Source organism: Merops nubicus, unplaced genomic scaffold, assembly GCF_000691845.1.
Source record: "Merops nubicus isolate BGI_N331 unplaced genomic scaffold, ASM69184v1 scaffold5103, whole genome shotgun sequence".
Lineage (NCBI taxonomy): Eukaryota > Metazoa > Chordata > Aves > Coraciiformes > Meropidae > Merops > Merops nubicus.
Window position 1 is genome coordinate 20,278 of NW_008600831.1, and position 17,693 is coordinate 37,970.

At 38.1% G+C, this 17,693-nt stretch overlaps 1 protein-coding gene across 1 annotated transcript in view; it reads right to left on the reverse strand.

Moving 5' to 3' along the window:
• Positions 1-936: 936 nt before the first annotated feature.
• Positions 937-17,693, reverse strand: part of GHRHR (growth hormone releasing hormone receptor) — a 19,608-nt gene continuing 2,851 nt past the window's right edge. The window contains exons 2-13 of the mRNA XM_008937783.1: positions 15,243-15,348; positions 14,524-14,631; positions 13,442-13,542; positions 10,555-10,652; positions 8,745-8,877; positions 7,480-7,633; positions 6,832-6,892; positions 6,655-6,724; positions 5,587-5,678; positions 4,809-4,938; positions 3,307-3,348; positions 937-1,059 (exon numbers count right to left, since the gene is read on the reverse strand). Coding sequence (XP_008936031.1) covers positions 937-1,059; positions 3,307-3,348; positions 4,809-4,938; positions 5,587-5,678; positions 6,655-6,724; positions 6,832-6,892; positions 7,480-7,633; positions 8,745-8,877; positions 10,555-10,652; positions 13,442-13,542; positions 14,524-14,631; positions 15,243-15,348 — 1,218 coding nt within the window. The remainder of the gene's footprint in view (positions 1,060-3,306; positions 3,349-4,808; positions 4,939-5,586; positions 5,679-6,654; positions 6,725-6,831; positions 6,893-7,479; positions 7,634-8,744; positions 8,878-10,554; positions 10,653-13,441; positions 13,543-14,523; positions 14,632-15,242; positions 15,349-17,693) is intronic.

Sequence of the window (17,693 nt, forward strand, 5' to 3'; positions counted from 1 at the left end):
TTAATTTACAGGTTAAAACCATTGGTTAAAAAAAAAGCAAAACCAAACAAACAACTAGACAAAACCCCTTGAGTACTAACACTGGGAATGCAAGTTTATTTTTGAACTTCTGCATGTTTTACAACACTGAAGAGCAAAAAGTCACAGAGGAAAATATTTAGTATTCCTATCAGTCTCCTTTCCTTGTCCACATCCCATGGGGCTCATTCTCTTTCTGGGCACACGTTTGCTTTCCTTTAACTTACTTGCAGAAAGAGTAGTTTAATGATTACCTTAATGGATGCTTGTCCTTCCCAACACCTCCACTTCCTACTACTTGGCTATTTTCTAACCTGAGCTACTGAAATAACATCAGAACACAAGAGTATGTCAGATTTTACCACAAACCTTGAATCTTTTTGATTCTAAAGAGACAACATAAAGACAATATAAGAGAACGTTTTAGTCACTTTATTGAAGTTTAACAAGACACTTGGCTTCCTATTTGCAAGTCTACTGAATCAAAACAAGGAACAAAGCTTGAAGAAGTTGGTGAGACTCCCATTCCCATTGCAGGAGGATTAAATTCCAGTTTCCAGAGCTGATCATGTGGTGTCACTGAAGGGTACTAGTGTCCACTGGCTATACACTGTGCTCTATGGTTCATCAGTGAAAACGTTCAGGAAGTGAACCAAGAGGAGGTGGCTTTTTGTTGGTTGGGATGCACAGTATATGAATGAGAGGGTTATTTTCCCTTGAGAAGGTAAATCAAGGTTTAGTCACTTCAACGTTTGTCCTGCAAAAGCGGTCCAGTGGACAGAAGTGTAGAAGCGGATCCTCCTCCAGCTTGCTCAGTATAAACTGCAATCATTTTATTTGGTGGCCTTTTTCATCTGTTTGTTTAAGGTTTTTTCTCATCCAAATTTATACGTGATTCCCCGGATCCTGAGGCCACCTTTAACACACAGAGGTGGTCATTTTCACTCCAGAACTAGAGGGCACAGTCCACCTTGTCCTCCTCCACACTCGCACAAGTCCGTATCTCTTGCCGTGCCACCTCCGGCCAATTTCTGTTTGCACCTCAAAAGGAAATGAGAATGCTATTTTGTGGTCAAATACTGCTTAGAAGTAGACTAGTGGGAAAGGGGAAAGGCAATAATAGTGGCTAGAGAAGGAGAAAATTTAGAGATCTCAGTCCAAATTAGTTCCTCTGGGCTCCCTTTCTCGCTGATAAAGAGGATCCTCCAGAGAGTATTTTGTGTGTCCTGACTCACTCTGTTCTGATGAAAACATCTCCTTCTGCTAGCTCAGAGCTGGCTTCCCATGTTGAAAAGAGTAAGTGAACCCCATTATAAACACTCTTCCTTTCAAGAGGAAAAGGCATACTTTGAGTCCACTCTGTCCTTTGTTCCTGCTTGATGAACATCCTAACAATCAAAGTTTATTTTTTTTAGGACTGTCACACAGTTAAAGGAAAAAAATCTCACTTCCATTTTTACCTTGCCTGGTTTCCATTTCTACCCTGTGATCCTCAGTCCATCCTCCTCTGCTGAACTGAAAAGTCTATTAGCATTGAGTAACTTTTTCCCATCAAAGTAGTTAGACTTTGGTATCTTTATGCATAGTCAGATCTCCCCAATCTTCTGAGAAATTAAAGAGATGAGGCCTCTGATTTTAACACTAAACATTTTTTCCACCACTAGAATATTTTCTCAGCTTTTTATGTCTTTTTAATATTAATAACAATTACTAGAATAAATTTATACTAGTAATGGTCCCACCAACATTGCCTACAGAATTAAACACAGATGCTCCACATTGCTTGCTCTTCCTCAGTTGTTTCCATCTGCTTCTAGAAAGCTATAATCTGCAGCAAGTTTTAGTCAGCATTCACTAATTTGTGGCAAAAAAATACTACTTTGCTAAGATGGTGAGGAGCAAGCCATCAGCAATCAGTAGATATTTGCTTGTTGTTGGCAAGTATATATACGATGCGTTGGCATGTTCACCAGTGGGCCCAGGCCAGCCACTAAAGCCTATTTTCACATCTGATGCTTATTAGAAAAGTGCTTTTCCAGTTGTTTAATAGGAAGGAAATTCCTAAACTGAAGTGCTGTATGTCAAGGGTGTGAAGATGAATGTAAAGCTATGGTCTACCATCAGAAGATTAGGATCATTAACAGACTAGTGAAGAGTACTAATTGAACATAAGCATCGTTAAAAGCAGTCCATCTGTAGCCATAAACTGAACCAAAAGTCTAAAAAGTGTTATTTTCTTTTAAAAATACTTGGTTTAATATTTCAGAAATTTCTGGCAAAATTAAGAGTGAACTGTGGCACATGTAGACACTTAAATACTGTTTGAAAGCTTAATGAACCCTGGTCTTCAAACTGGGAAAATGGAGATTTAGTCAATATAGCCCAGGGCATCTAAGTGGGTCAGCTACATCTAACACAGACAACTGTACTTGGTCATCTGAATATTTCACTGACTGATTATTAGGGACAAGATTCACCTCCTAAATACACCTTTGACAATCTAGGGGCTGCCATATATTTATCAGGACTTTCCCTTTTTAGGAGCTGCAGGTAGAAAACAGCAGACTTTTATTATAGTCTGAAATAGAATCCCAGTCATACTCCAGGGATTTTACTTATCCTGTAGTCAGAGAAGAGGGGGAAATTCCAGGTTTCCCACCCATTATACACTATGGAGGATAAAATGCTATGTTTCCTATACAATTTAAGAAGCATTCTTATCACAACATTTACATTATACAAATGGATCTGGGTACTAAGCTAGATGGAATTATTTCTGTCCCATCAACATTAAAATTCTTACATATATTGTAAACAGAAAACCAGATTTATCAATGTGAAGAAATACTGGGAAGCTTCATGAACATATTAAAAATACTAATATTTCAGTATGCAGTAAGAATATTATACTTCAGCACTCAGCAATCAACAAACTTAAATTCTTTGCAATTTAATTATAGACCTTTCATAAAAGGAGATCCCTTTTCATCACTGCAATAGCTTCTACTTTCAGGTCTGAACCTAGCATGGGTTTTCCAAGCCCCACTCTAGTACCAAAATGAGCAGAATGGATTAAGAGTGCTTGACAGAATAGCAAAGAAGCAGAAATTCATTTCTCCACTAGATGGCTTCATTCTCATGAAGATAATTGAAGTTCTTCTTCATGTATTCCCATGTTAACAGACAAAATCTTTTAGTTTCTTAGGATTATCTTCTTGTATAAAGCAGATTATTAACTCTGTATATCTGCCAGTGAAAGTAATATTGTAAGGGATATAGTTTCCTTACCTCTTGGTTCAGAAAACAGTAGAGAACTGCTACAATAAATCCCTAAAAAGAAGAAAAAATATTTGGTGTTAGCACAGTTCAAAAAAGTCACTTGCACTATCTCACTGTGTATGTCAATTAATGAGTATCACTACAAGCTGAAGGATAGTTATAAATTGGAAAATTCTTAATGTATCTCCCACAAAGCTGATCAGGCAGGTAATCCACTAGTTAGTGGCAGTTCAGAGTCAGTCACTTGGTATGAATTCTCCAGAACAGATGATGTGGCAGTTGACATTCTCCTACATTATGCTTACAAAAGTATGGTCCCTTCTACAGTCAGAATTCTTTACACAGTGTAAATCAGTAATGAAACAGTCTTCATGAGGAGATCCACATGCAGAGCTCATACAGCTTTTTAGTCAAATACTGAGCTTGTGCAGTGCAGCAGATGAAATCAAATGTGGATGTACTGAACACTTCTGTTAAGATTCTGAACTGACACAAACCCAGGAGAATCCTAGGAGGTCAACACACCTAGGTGATCAGATACCAGCTAAACACCTCACCCTTTTGTTCATTTAACTTTCTTCTTAGGTTGATAATTAGCTCCACAAAGAGTATGCCCAGGAGGATCAGGATTAAGATGTGGAGGGTTTAGTGGACAGGACTGACACAAAGGATTACATTCTCCAGAGGACTAAACCAGCACAACTGCAGGATTTTTGGTGATGCTCACTGACAAATGATGCCATATGATGCCTTTGGTATGATTCCCCACAGTGGCTTCTCGTAGACTCTGAGGTGCAGCACAGGGCAGAGGAGGAAAGCACAGGGCAGCTTGGTGCTGCCTTGCTCACAAATCAGGTAACAAAACCACTGTGAGGGTATGTCAGAGCACCCCCCATAGCTGCCCATGCTCTGGGTGCCAACTCGGAGCACTTAGGACCATTCAAAGTACCCCAAAATTTGCCTTACCCAGGAGGGAATCACAGATTCCATTCCTCAGGGCAATAGTCTGTGTGGGGTTGATATGTGCACCAGGCACTATTAGATGTTTAGATGTTTGCCTACGGACTTATTCTTTGCCAAAGAATTAGCAAGGGGGCTGGTTCTACAGCTTTGATTGCCCCTGATAGTTCAACATCAGTCCAAGTCAGCTTGATCTTGTCAGAGAAGCCAGGAAGGTATGGGAATTATCACTTGTAGCAAAGAAGGTTTTCCATGCTTGACTTTGACCCACCATCCAATTTACATAAGCATCTGAAAGGCTTGTATTTGCAAAATCTGCAAATATACAGCCAGGTAGGATGTAGGTCACAGCTTCAGATATTTTAACTCAGGAAAAAAAAATACAAAAAAACCCCCAAAAAATGTACTAAAAAAAAAAACCTACCACACAACAAACCAAGAACTCTGTGAGGACACAGCTTCAGGATCCAATGATATTTTTGTGCAATACCTGTGGACACTAGATTAGAAAATCTACTAAGAGGCAACAGAAGCTTCAAGGGTCATTTTACCTGAAAAGATCCAATGCAGAGCTCTAAGTAAAGCCGGAGCCCCAGGCTGGTGTGTTCAGGAAGAAAGTTGAAGACAATATAATGGGTTCCAAATAATGGAATGAGAAGCAGAGTTGACCTTGAGAGACGTCTAGTATAGGACACGACAAGAAGTAAGGTAAAATTTCCCCAAGTGAAGATTAATGTACATAATATTCCACAGTAATGAACAGAAGTTATAAAAAGGATCCAAATATCTGCATATAGTGCTGGGAAAAAAAACAATCTAGCTGGAAATAGATTGCAGACTGTTATTGTCAATACAAAAATTCAGGGCTTTTCTTCTGGTATTCTCTCTTTTTGAATGAGATTATAGTTCAGGAAAACACAAGGGTGTAGAACATTTTGCCCCATTGGAACCATTGAAAATTTGACATTTATTTGTAATTAATACAGGGAAAATAATATGCAGGCTACCTTTATGGTCATGAAAAGAAATCTGCAGAAAGTAATTTATCCTGCCCTAAATCACAGATCTAATGTAGGTTCAATGCATGGTTTCCAAGTCCCCCCATGGGTTGTAATTGGAAGGAAGACATCTGAACTGGTATGAATACATCACGTTTAGACAGCCAATGTGGGTTTGATTAGTTTCCTTGAGAATGGGATGAGTTTGGGAATTTCTAAAATGTAATGTGAGCCAAATCAAGCCTATCTGTGACACTGGACATATGCTCCTCTCTTTTAGAAAAAATGTAAGGTTTTATTATTAAAATATTTTTATTATTCCATGCATTACCTGTATTGAGAAGAGTTATTGAAGTTGATTTGTCTAGGGTCTAGTTTTTTCAGCAAAATTCTGATGATGTTGATAAAGAGGACAAAATTGACCTGTTGACCATATTTGGGGAAAAAAAAAGAAAAAGGTTATTTGTAATGTAAAACTTTGCAATGAAAATCTAGGGGGGTTATTTCAGTTATATAACTTGTGCAGTTTCAGTGAGACCAGTGTAAGATTATTTTTGTCACTCATGTTGACAGCATCAAGCATCTAAATAAGTTGCATTCCTTCTTAAAGAAACAGCTGAAGATGAAAATGTGACAATTTGACTTTTTTAGTAACCTATTCCTGACAATAGCTTGTGATTTTGTTTTTTTTTTTTCAGCTCATATTTTGAATGTCTTTTGAGATGGGTATTGTTAATATCTTGACATATTGTCAGTAATTCTACATGGTAATCATTTAAAACCCATCAGTTTATTCCATTAACCTCAGGCTTAAGAGCTATTATCACCTATGAACAGAGACTTATTCCCCTTGAAAGTTCTTCTTAAATAAACAGCTGAAGATGAAAATGGGACGATTTGACTTTGTTAGTAGCCTATTTCTGACAATAGCTTGTGATTTTGGTTTTTTTTCAGCTCATATTTTTAATGTCTTTTGAGATGGGTATTGTTAATATCTTGAGATATTGTCAGTAATTCTACATGGTAATCATTTAAAGCCCAACAGTTTATTCCATTAACCTCAGGCTTAAGAGCTATTATCACCTATGAACAGAGACTTATTCCCCTTGAAAGTTTGTATTCAGATTTATAGTTGATTCTGGACTCAGAATTTGTTTTCAAATATTAGAAGGATGGTTTAGCCACTCATCTGCTGTTAATTTCAGACCAACTGGAAATTCTGTGAAAGGTGTAATTTGTTTGAAGGACGTTTGCTTTGGGAGAGTGGCAGTTTACATTGGACACAGGTAAGCTCACAGTCAAAATTCTACCATTCCTCTTCCTAATTTCAAACATTTCAAACAGTAATTTTGATTTAAGTCTTTTTTCTTCTAGTGTTGGCAAATCCAGAAGCACCTACCCCAACAGAAATTATAATAGGTCCTTTGATGAGCCACCAGTAAGGAGAGTCTTGATTAATATCCCAGCATCTGAGAAAATTACACTAAGTTTAGAAAAAGACATATGTGTAATCACTGCAATAAATGCAAACCATAAGCCAAGAATGAGGAATATAATGTAGGAAACCATGACTTACGCTGTGTCTTCAAAGTAGAATTTTGCTAATATCCATATAAGGGTGAAGAGTGTTGGAAAACCTGTCAGACAGTTAAAAAGAAACCACGGTTGTCTAAGTCTTTTACTTTTGCACAGTAACTTTATGTAGGCAGCCACTTAGTTTGATTTTTAAGTCCCAACAAAAGGCCTGAGCAATTAGATTTACTGCACAGTACAACAAGGATGTTGCTGCCTCATGGCTGCACTTTTCACTAGTGGATAGAGCTCCTTTATTCATAAAATTGCCCAAATTAAAAGGTGGGCTATAGAAATTTCAGGACTACAAAAATTTCTCCACGTTGTTCCATTCTCAGAAGACTGTTTTTCATGAATAATGCATGGATGACTATTTTGCATGAATAAATGCAAGGTACACCTATCTTTGGTATTTCTGATAACTCAGAATCCAGGTTCCCAAATTTCCACTTTTTTCATAGGGACTTTAATGCTGTAATTTTAAAAAACTTGATTGCTCCTCACTAGCATGTATGTGAAAATAAAGTCAAAGCAATGCCCAAGTTAGGCACATCAATTAGATCAAATTCTACATCCAGTATTTTTAATGGGATGGATAAAACCTTGTTTAACATCTTGCCTTTTACTAAGTTCATGTAAAAGCCTTACTTACCCCAGCCAAAAAGGACAAGCCACCAAAAATATCTTCTTCCATGAGAAAGGGATGAGAGTAGTAAACAGTTTAGGTAAAGAGCCTCTACTAGCAGCCACATGAAGTTGGTCATCATGAAGTAGTGACAGAAAACTACTGAGATCTTGCATTCAGTCTAGGAAACAGGAGAGTCACAGTTTAGGCATTAAGTGTGAATGTGTGTGATTGATTTGCAGATGGGGTAGGCATCTGTAATGCAGAGATCTACAAAGAACAAATCTCACAATTGCATGCATGTTTAAGTAGAGAGGTTTCTGCATAGTAAGGCTTTAACCATTGCAATACCTTGGAATTTCCATCATATTTTGTTTTATATTTGTATGTTAGAAATATAGTCTGGTAACCCAAGCACACGATTTCTCCCAAAAGTTCATTGTCTTCAGTGTACCTTATAAAAATCAAAGGCTTCATAGCCCTGGGACAAATGTTCAAAGACTTATTTCCTTATTTATGCTCAACTTAAAATTTTTGTGTGGCCATAATTGATGGAGAAGAATGATCCCATAAACCTCTGTTTGAAAACCATTGTCATGTTGCAAATATTTTTTATTGGCTCAAAGTTAATTTGATTGCCTGCTACTTTGCATATCTTGTGGTTTTCAATTCAGAGCTTCCATTCAGAACATGAAATGTTTCCAGAAGAAAGGTCTGTTAAAAGTTGTGTTATGAGGTACTCAGTGTTGCTCAGTTTTAGGCTTTAGATTATAGAAATGTAAGTGTAATGATAGCACTTTTTTTTCCTACGTCAAAGACTATATGTAGACTGCTACAAGATCAGACATTGATGCATTCAGAACATAGAAGGGAATGAGGTACCCATTCATTGAGTTAAAACATGCTGAACACAAGAATTATATCATTTTCATTACTAGCTTAGAACAGGAAACAAGTAATTAGTAAAAATAAGCCATAAAAAAATGATGGTTTTACATATCATCTATATATACTTTCAAGTACCACAGTACCCTGCTTTTCGGGTGCTTACCGTAGAGAAGCTGCAATGATCAATGTCTCCCTCTTGGAAGAGGACAGCATCCTTAATGAAAATGGCAACAGCTTTTAAAATAAAAGTAAAAAAGAGCTGTACATGGATATAATTTCTGGGACAGCGAAGCCTCCTGGAAGAAACAGAGATTTTTTTGAGGTAGACCATAAAAAATGAAAGTGTATATAGATGATATGTAAAACCATCAAGTACCACAGTATCCTGCTTTTCGGGTGCTTACCGTAGAGAAGCTGCAATGATCAATGTCTCCCTCTTGGAAGAGGACAGCATCCTTAATGAAAATGGCAACAGCTTTTAAAATAAAAGTAAAAAAGAGCTGTACATGGATATAATTTCTGGGACAGCGAAGCCTCCTGGAAGAAACAAAGAGTTTTTTTTGAGGTAGACTTGTGCTGGCAGTAATGAAAACACTCAGTCTTTGTTTCATCTCAGGTACTTCTATGCATGTATAGAAAGAACAATTTCATCCAACAAGCTCTCTCTGCAGGCAGGCAGAGATAGAAACCTTCCTCACATAAAGCAACTCACCCATGGTCTATATCTTAATCCCCTTCCTTGTTTGGTGGTGACCTGGTGATGTTTCTGGTCTACCAAATTTAAGGACTCTCAGTTTTAGTTTGGGTTCAATGTACCTGAGCCAGGCTGTTGTTTGGCATTATTTCTGGACAAATAGAAACCTGCACTGAGGAATGATCTTTACTGATAGAATTCTGACTAGGGCCTAAACCACTCCCAAGAAAAAGCATGCAGAGATATCCTGGACTAACTAGATGGTTTCCTCAATGAACAGGGGAATAATTTACTAAGATTTTCTGTACCCTATTCCTGGATGAGTTGAAGTGCATTCAACCCCTGTAGAGCTTTGTCCAGAATTAAAGAATTCTCCCTTAGATTATCAAAGTTATTCTTACAAGTTAAATGATTGAGGATAGAGCTTTAAAACAGTTTAGCACATCTACTTTAAATTCTCAGTTAATTCAGATTAGTTTACTCCTACTAAATACAGACTTTTGGACAAGTTATATAGCTTTAACTCTGTTTTCACTTGGAGCTGGAGATTTTAGTTAACAAGCAAAGAATTCCATTAAAACCTGAATTCTCAGGGTCACCTAATCTTAAAGCTCACTTAGAGTGTGCAGGATTTTATTACTGAATTCAAATGCCAACTCTATTGTTAACTATAACTTTTTCCTCCCTGTTGCTAAGTCTCTATATCCATTGTTTCTTTCCCCTTATTTAAGTAGGTTTGTTTTCCTGAGGTCAGAGTGGATGTCAATAAACATCTCTGTTGACTTCCAGACATGAATTAGGAACCAGGGGTCAAGAAACTTTCCCCAGAGAAAACTGATTCTCACAGCATAATAAAAAACCTCTACTCTTTTTTGCCTTGCAGAAATGGAAAAAGTAAAGATTAATAAGACACATCCTACATGACTTTAAACATTAAATCTACATTAAAGGAGAAACTAAATCAGTTTTACTCTAGGCATTCTTAACTATACCTGAAAATGCCTAATAGCTGGACAGTCCAGTAGGAAAGAAATTTTACCAAACATAGCCAAATTTGCAGCCTAATTGTGAAATTCCATCTATAGCTGTAAATGTTTCAATAGTGATATACAGTGTGCCAAGAACATTGATTCAGAATCAAGTTCTTTGTGTACTTCTAACACTTCTAACTTCTTCTAACTAATATAAAATACACTGAAGCCATAAAAGGCAATCAGTTTATACAGAATTATCTTCAATCCAGCTAAAACAAATTTATCTATTGGCTGTGGAGGCTCGAAGTGAATTGCTGAGTTTTGCCAATAGACAGTTTCTTTCCCAGTTTCAATTCTTCTTATGCCTGGCTCTGATCATTTTTCTAACCTCAGTTTAATACTATTAAACCAATATGGCCAGAAGTTTTTATTTTTAATCTTCTGGATTTCTATCTATATTATTTTCTTATGTCTAATATTTTTTTATACAGTCTAAGATACTAAGAACTCCTAAAAGAATCAAGGTTAAAAGGTAATTTTACATACCTGAATGCAATAAGAACTGTCACAGCAATAATGAGTGAGGTGATAGACACACTGTATCCTACAGTGTAGATGATCTTTATAGTAGAAAAGTAGGATTGCTGTGAAATAAGAGAAGTATTTGTCACAACTTGCAGGCAAATGACAGCTGTTTTACTGATTCTGGTAGTTTTGCTTTGTTGCTTCTGATCTCTTCACATCCCTGAATACCTTTTTTTGTCCATTTTTAATTCCACAGCAAAATTCAACTGAAATCACTCAGAAGACCCATTCTATAGCTATGTGGATACAGCCCAGTCTGATAAAGAAACATCAGTCAGGATGGTGTCAAGGTCACTCATAAAACCATAAAAAAACCCCAAGACAATCTTCCACAAAAGCATTATAAAAACTTACATGTATTTTTTTAAAAAATATTATTTTATACCATGATTTCTCCACAACAGTGTCAGGACAATTCTGCTGGCACCTGGCTGCATGATGAATACAGAATTCTATCAGCCTGTCCTTATCTTCCTCCACTTCACTCTGCTTCCTTACTTACAATTTTGCTATTTTTCATTTCCACTTTTGTGTTGTGAGTTGTGTTGGTTTTTTTTTTTTCCCCCCACAGGTTTGTTATTTTCCTTTTTTTCCTCCCTTTCGCTGCCAAACTCAGTCATTACTCAGTCAGAATGACAATCAAAATTGATTTCAATTTAAATGGCACCTCTATCAGATGTGATCTCAGAGTGAGGATAAACTGGATTTAACCATCACACATGGAAGCAGAAAACAAAGAATAAGCTCTAGGCTGCAGATCTTTCCCTTCAGTTTCACATGGTCCATCTCTTGGGTCCCATTTCAATCTTCTTATATCCCTAAATCTACACATCTATGCAGTGTGTTGCTACAGTTCATTATGGGGAAGGGCAGATATTTGTTTTGAGTCTTAAGCATAACTTAAGACATTACAAAGGCTGACGTTGGATATAATTTAATTTTTAGTATTTTAGACAGCTATTTTTTATGCATCTAAGCATAGGAAGCTTAAGACAACTGAACTCATTGTAAGATGAGACCTTAACACTTTCTGCCAGCAAGAAAAAGGTTCCATCACTACACCTACCTCAGCAAATGCAGGTTGATAGGTCTGGTTTAATAGAGCAAAACCTTTGGTGCTGAGGACCCAGATTATCCTTTCTGAGAGCACCTTAAATGATAGAAATGCAGGAAATGGGGATAAGCAAAAGATTTCCCCAAGAAGCTCACACCTGATCCTGACCAAAGCACTACTATAGGTCCATTGTGTAGTAATTAGAATAGACTTACACACCTTTTTTTTTTTGAGATTGGTGAAATTAAATGTGTAAACCATAGTGTCCTTTGATGTCTGGTGGATGAACTGTGACTACCCATGTATCTGCCTATGAATAATTCCAGCCAGAGCTCAGAGAAGTTCCTCAGAGCTACAAAGCTGGTCAGTAAATCTGGAAGGCACCACATCAAAGCTGTGCTAGGCTGATCTTAGTTGGCAACCTCCACTTGCAGATCAGAGATGAAAAACATGGAAAATAATCAAAACCTTTAGTGGATAAAGCTTGAGGTAAAATAGAGGTTACTACTAAAAACAAATCCATGGACACATCATAGGTTACTAGTAGAAATATCCATGGACACACTGAAAATTGTTTTTACACCAGAAATGTAAGGAAGTAATAAAAGGAAAGAAGGAAGCGCTGTATTTTGGTGTGTTTTTGCAGAGCAGCAGGTACTGGGGCTTGGAGGCTGGAAAGGGGGTTTGAGTGAAACAGTGTGATAGCAGTCAGTACAAAAAGTAGTGGGAAGATGAGAAATGTCTCCATGATGATATAAATTAAATTATCATCAAGTTCAATTAACTTGCAAGTTCACCAGCTAGAGTTTGACTCTCTATAGTGGATAAAACAGAATAGTTTTCACCTCTACTTGTACAAATAAAGACAAGAGTGCAGTGTTTTGCCTGTACAGAGGATGGGTAGAGATCTAGAGTTAGACTAAGCAACTTATAGAGGTATTTCTACCTCCTTTCTATTAGTTTTAACTTTGTGAAGATTTCCTCAGATTCTTTCCAGTGAGTTACTCCTCATTTTGTCCACTATAACAAACGAGAGTAAAATCTGATCACAAAAGAGGCTTCATGTAACCATAATAATTTTCAGGATTGTGAGATTTTTTTCATTAAATATAATATTTTGGCTCTCTTCTTTTCTCTGGAAGAGGAGTTAGAGGAAGCTAAGCACATCTACACAACGTGCTTGCATCCTTATTAGAGTTCAAACACTATATTCACCCTGTACATATAATCACTAAATATCACCAATTGTGCAAATATAGCTGAAGAAACACATCAAACTCTGATCTATATTATAGAGATGCAGATCTTGAGATTTTCTTTTGAATGAGATAATTTATGCTAGGCAGGATATCTGGATGAGAAACTAGAACCCTCTCTTGTTCTCAGATATTGCTGAGTTTGGAATAGTGGTGTTGTAACAGCACGTGTGCTGTACTGATGCTGCTATGCCACAAAAACAGCTTGCTCACTGTTCCTGAAACATCTTTATTTATATTTTATGACCATTTTGTGATATATCTCTAGCTGTTATAGCTGCAAAGATGTTCAAGAGAACTGCATGACTGTATGGGATTTGCAGCTGGTTTTATTTTTATTACACTCTCACACCTGAATAACAATGCAGCTTTAGTGAACCTCCAAAATAAGTCACTAGAGTAAGATTTCAATTGCATTCCATACTTGGTAAGAAATTCCAGCCTTTGCTGAGTTTCCTTCTGCAGTGTTCCTCAGGAATAGAAAGGAATCCTATAACGTCAGCACACCACTCACATATTAATTTAATTAAAAACTTACTTCTTCAAGTGGAATCTCATCTTCTACTGGACAAGCAATATGGTAAGGAGGGAATGGGTCAGACCAGCCTTTCTTTGTGCAGTTCCTTTTTACTATCCCAGCTGAAATGTGTAATGAAAAACACTGATTTTTTTTTTTTCCTCATGAAGCCTCATATAACAAAATAAAGATTAGGAGAAGACCTTTCTGGTATGAAGGTGATACCAGGAGGAGAGGATTATCTTGAAGTACTGCTCCATCAAACATCTGCCTTGTTCCAAACTCAGCCATCTAGTGTACCCCTTCTCACTCCCACCCCCCTTGGGCCTTACTCTTTCTTTGCAGATCAGAGGCTGGAATAAGCCGTTTGTTCTATGAAGACAGCACATTTCCATAAGAAGATTTACAAGTCAGATGAAGGATAAGTAAGAGAATCCCAGGGCAGGAAATGAATCTGCACAGATGAAAGGGATTTCCCTTATCCCTCCTTTATAACTAGCATGTGTTGGGCAAGGCAGAGGTTGGGCTTTGCAGTTTCTTTTTCTTGTGGAATGGCCAAATCTAGATCTTTTCTGGAAGATCATTTCCTCCTTCTGGGCTTAAAGTTTGTTCCTAGCCAGAGAGTAAGCAGTCACAAAGCCATTAGTTTGACCAGTCTTGCACTGGACCCAACACATATGCGCTACTTCCATTCAAAAATTCTTCTTTTATCTCTGATCTTAGACTCATTTTATTGCACACTAACTGGAGCATAAATCTCAAAGGCCCATGCTCAAGTTCTGACCTAAGCAACCCCCTTACTAGCTCTGTAGAAAAAAAATCACACAAGCTGATCCCAAGGCTTATGGAAACCAATGGAAATCACTCCACTGATTCGAGTGTTCTTTGGCTGAGGGCCTCATAGGATTATATCCAGTTATGGACCATGCTTAAGACATCATAAGAACTACTAAGCTCCCTGAAGTCATACTGAAATCTTTGCAGTAATGCTCTGATCCAACCAGAGGTCAGGAAGTTGCAATATTTTATCTTCAGCCCCCATTTTTACAAATGCTTTTGCTAGACACGAAACACACCAGGAGTAAGCCATGAAAGTACATCACCTGCTTCCTTCATGAAGTGAAACAGGAGATTTGGGCATGGCAAGGCAAGAGTCTCTCCTGCATCTGCCTCTGGCCAGCACAGTAATTCGTCCCAAGTTCTCTTACAACCTCAGAGAGAAGAAATAAGTTTTTAAGCATAATTATATTTGAGCAAAATAAAGAATAATGAAAAAAAGTTTTAAACTTTCACCCTCCACCCTTTACAAGTCCTATAAAAACATTTTACCCATAATTTTTATTTTATAGTGAAAACAAAACACCCCCAGAGAACTCTTTAATCTGTTTTAGTTAGAACCTCATGTTTGACTGGGGTGGGGTTCCAGACATAATGCAATAAATGAAAATGTATTGAGGAAATGGAAGGGAGAGTGATGCTGGAAGAAAGACCAGATTACTCTAATTGTTAGGGGGTTACCTTATTTATTAAGATGAAAACACCCTCACATAGCAAACGTGATATCATGATAGCATCCAGTCAGGGGAGTAGAACAGACAATGATATACTCAGATTAACTGTTCATCTATGAATGTGAAAAAAATGTTGAGGAAAAAAAAGAGTTGAAAGGAATGGGAGCAGACAGAAGAAGAGCCTACTGGAGAACAGGCATGTTGGACATTAAGTAAAACCCTCAAACATGCACATTGGCAGTACAACCACGTCCTGGCTCTGGCAGGGCATCACTTCTCTTGCATTCTCTTCATCCCTCACACATGGATACCTGCTGGTGTTGCATTTCTGTGTTCTTCTGGGTCCTCCAGACATTCAGTCTCCTTTTTCTTCAGCTCTGTCATAAAATCACATTCTGGGTGGACACTCCCAGCAACCTACAGGGAAAGGAGTTTCAGATGATTAGTAAGAAGGACTTGGGTAGGATCTCATGAGCCATTAAGCCAAAACTCTTTTTTGCAACTGACATGGCTGGGTTAAGGACACAGAACACTAACTTAAGAGTTCAGCAGCCAAAGGGTGCCACTGCCTGCACAGATTTCCATGCTTTTGGCAGATGAACTCAGCTGAGATCTGTCAGAGGCAGTTGAGCTGTGGCACTTTACATCAGAGCAAAACATGAGGTACTATATCTGTTGGGAGATGGCAGCTACAGGTAAGTTTAAGATTTCTCTGGCTATGTCCATAATGAAAGACCTCTTTGTTAGGGTCTGGATTTGAGTGCAGGACTCATTTGCACCCCAAATTCAGCCCCTCTTATATCTGGACTGAAAGAGAGTGAATGCACTTGGACGAGCTCCTTTTTTAACAGTGAAGGGCCCAGCATGCTGAAGATCCCACCTGCTCCTCAGCATAGACACGTCCCTCCAAAGAAACATCTTGAAACCATCTGCAATTACTGCAAAAACTGTCTTTGGAGCAAGCTCTTCACTCCAAAAGGAGTAAATCTGTTCTTTCTGCCATCTGCCTTTCTTTACACAGGGTGGGAGGCAAAACTCCCTGCTTTGGGAAAAAAATCTGCACCAAAGCAGTTATTTTGTATGCTGGGGTAAAGGAAAAGGAAAAATTGGCACCCAGTGCTTAAACAAGAAGGACTTTTTAGTTACTTTAGCCCTTAGTCTTGTGCTTACATAGACTCTGTAAGAATTAGAAGGCATCCAAAGCACCTTGGCCATCAAAGAACAATCTGCAGCGTGCTCTGCATGTGTGAATATAGACACAAAGACACAGATAGACACAACAGAAAATAAACTCAGGATGAGATTTGCATGGTGAACAGGTGGTTGGCACATGGCTCAGTTTTCTTCCACCCAGGGAAGATTAATATTCAGGGAATGTGGAAAATAAATAGCTAGCTTTCAGTTCATTCAGAGGGAAGATCGTATCAGTTCCCATCAGCTGGTGTTTCCCCTCCATGTTAATATCCATGCCTCATGCTGCTCTGCAGAGCATTTGAGCTGTGTGTTGGCTAACAACCTGAAGCTCTCAGGCTGCTGAATACTGTATTAATTGCACAGACTATATTCTTCTGGGGTTTGGACCCTGGCAGTTGAAAATCTCATGTATCCATGTGTATGCCCTTCAAGGAGACAATCTGCTTCCCATTTGCTGCACTTCTAGGAGGATGTGGTTTTCCTGTTGAACTGAGACAGCAGTGCCACAGATCAGTGAGAGGCAACTATGAAAAGGAATGCCCCAAACTGAAGGCTGAATGACAGTGTATGTGAGAAAGGTAACTATGAATGGATGGAGCAGAGGCCAGCCATTGCCTTGGCCCCAGGAGGTGAAGATCTGATGTGTAGGATGTCCCAATGGTGTCAGCCTCAACCAGTAAAAACAGATACTCTAGGAAGACCCTTGACTTCACTAAGGTATGCAATGCTAGGCAGGATGAGAGAAAATTGGTATCTGTCTTGACTATCTCTGCTCACTTGAAAACTCATCTCATGCCAACATATATTGTCCCCATTTACTCACCCTGGACAAAGGAAGTTATCTATGCTGAAAAGTTCACTACCCAGCATACCACTATGGCAGCTATTGAAAAACAAAAATGGCTTTATTAGTTAGTAGATAAAAACAGTCAACACATTTACTGACTTTGTATGTCTACATATGTTTACAACATACTCTTGGCTTGGTGAGCTGTGCCCAAGAAAAAACACAGTAGGCAGGTAATGTACCCATTTACACAGATCTAAATTATTTCTCCTGGCACTAATATGAGCACAGTTTGCCTATGAAAACTCTTTGCTCACTGAAACGTTCATGGCAAGAACAAAGCTTGTTTGGCTTATTCACCAGTCCAGGAAACTTTTCTTTTTCTTTCTAAGTCTCCAGACTCATAAAAGCACTTTACCACATGTATCTCAAATAAAAAGGTGAGGCTGATCAAGTGCCAGGTATTTAACTTATTACCTCTTCCTTCAAGAAGACCTGATCTCAAGAGATTCTCTCACAGTTTACATTCAAGTCAGTGTTAACCACTGCTGGAATGAACATTGAGCAAGTTCTGCTATTACAAACTCAGTCAAGATCAACCAAAATAATTTTTTCCACTCCTAGACTGTGTTCTAGATCTATTCAGCCCCCTAGAGCATTTGACTACATCTAGCAGACCCTTATACTTTCTGAACAGCCCTGAATATCATTCCTAAACAAGGTGCAGAATCAGGTTCCAAACTACTCTGAAAACATCTACAGACTTTTTTTAATTTCATTT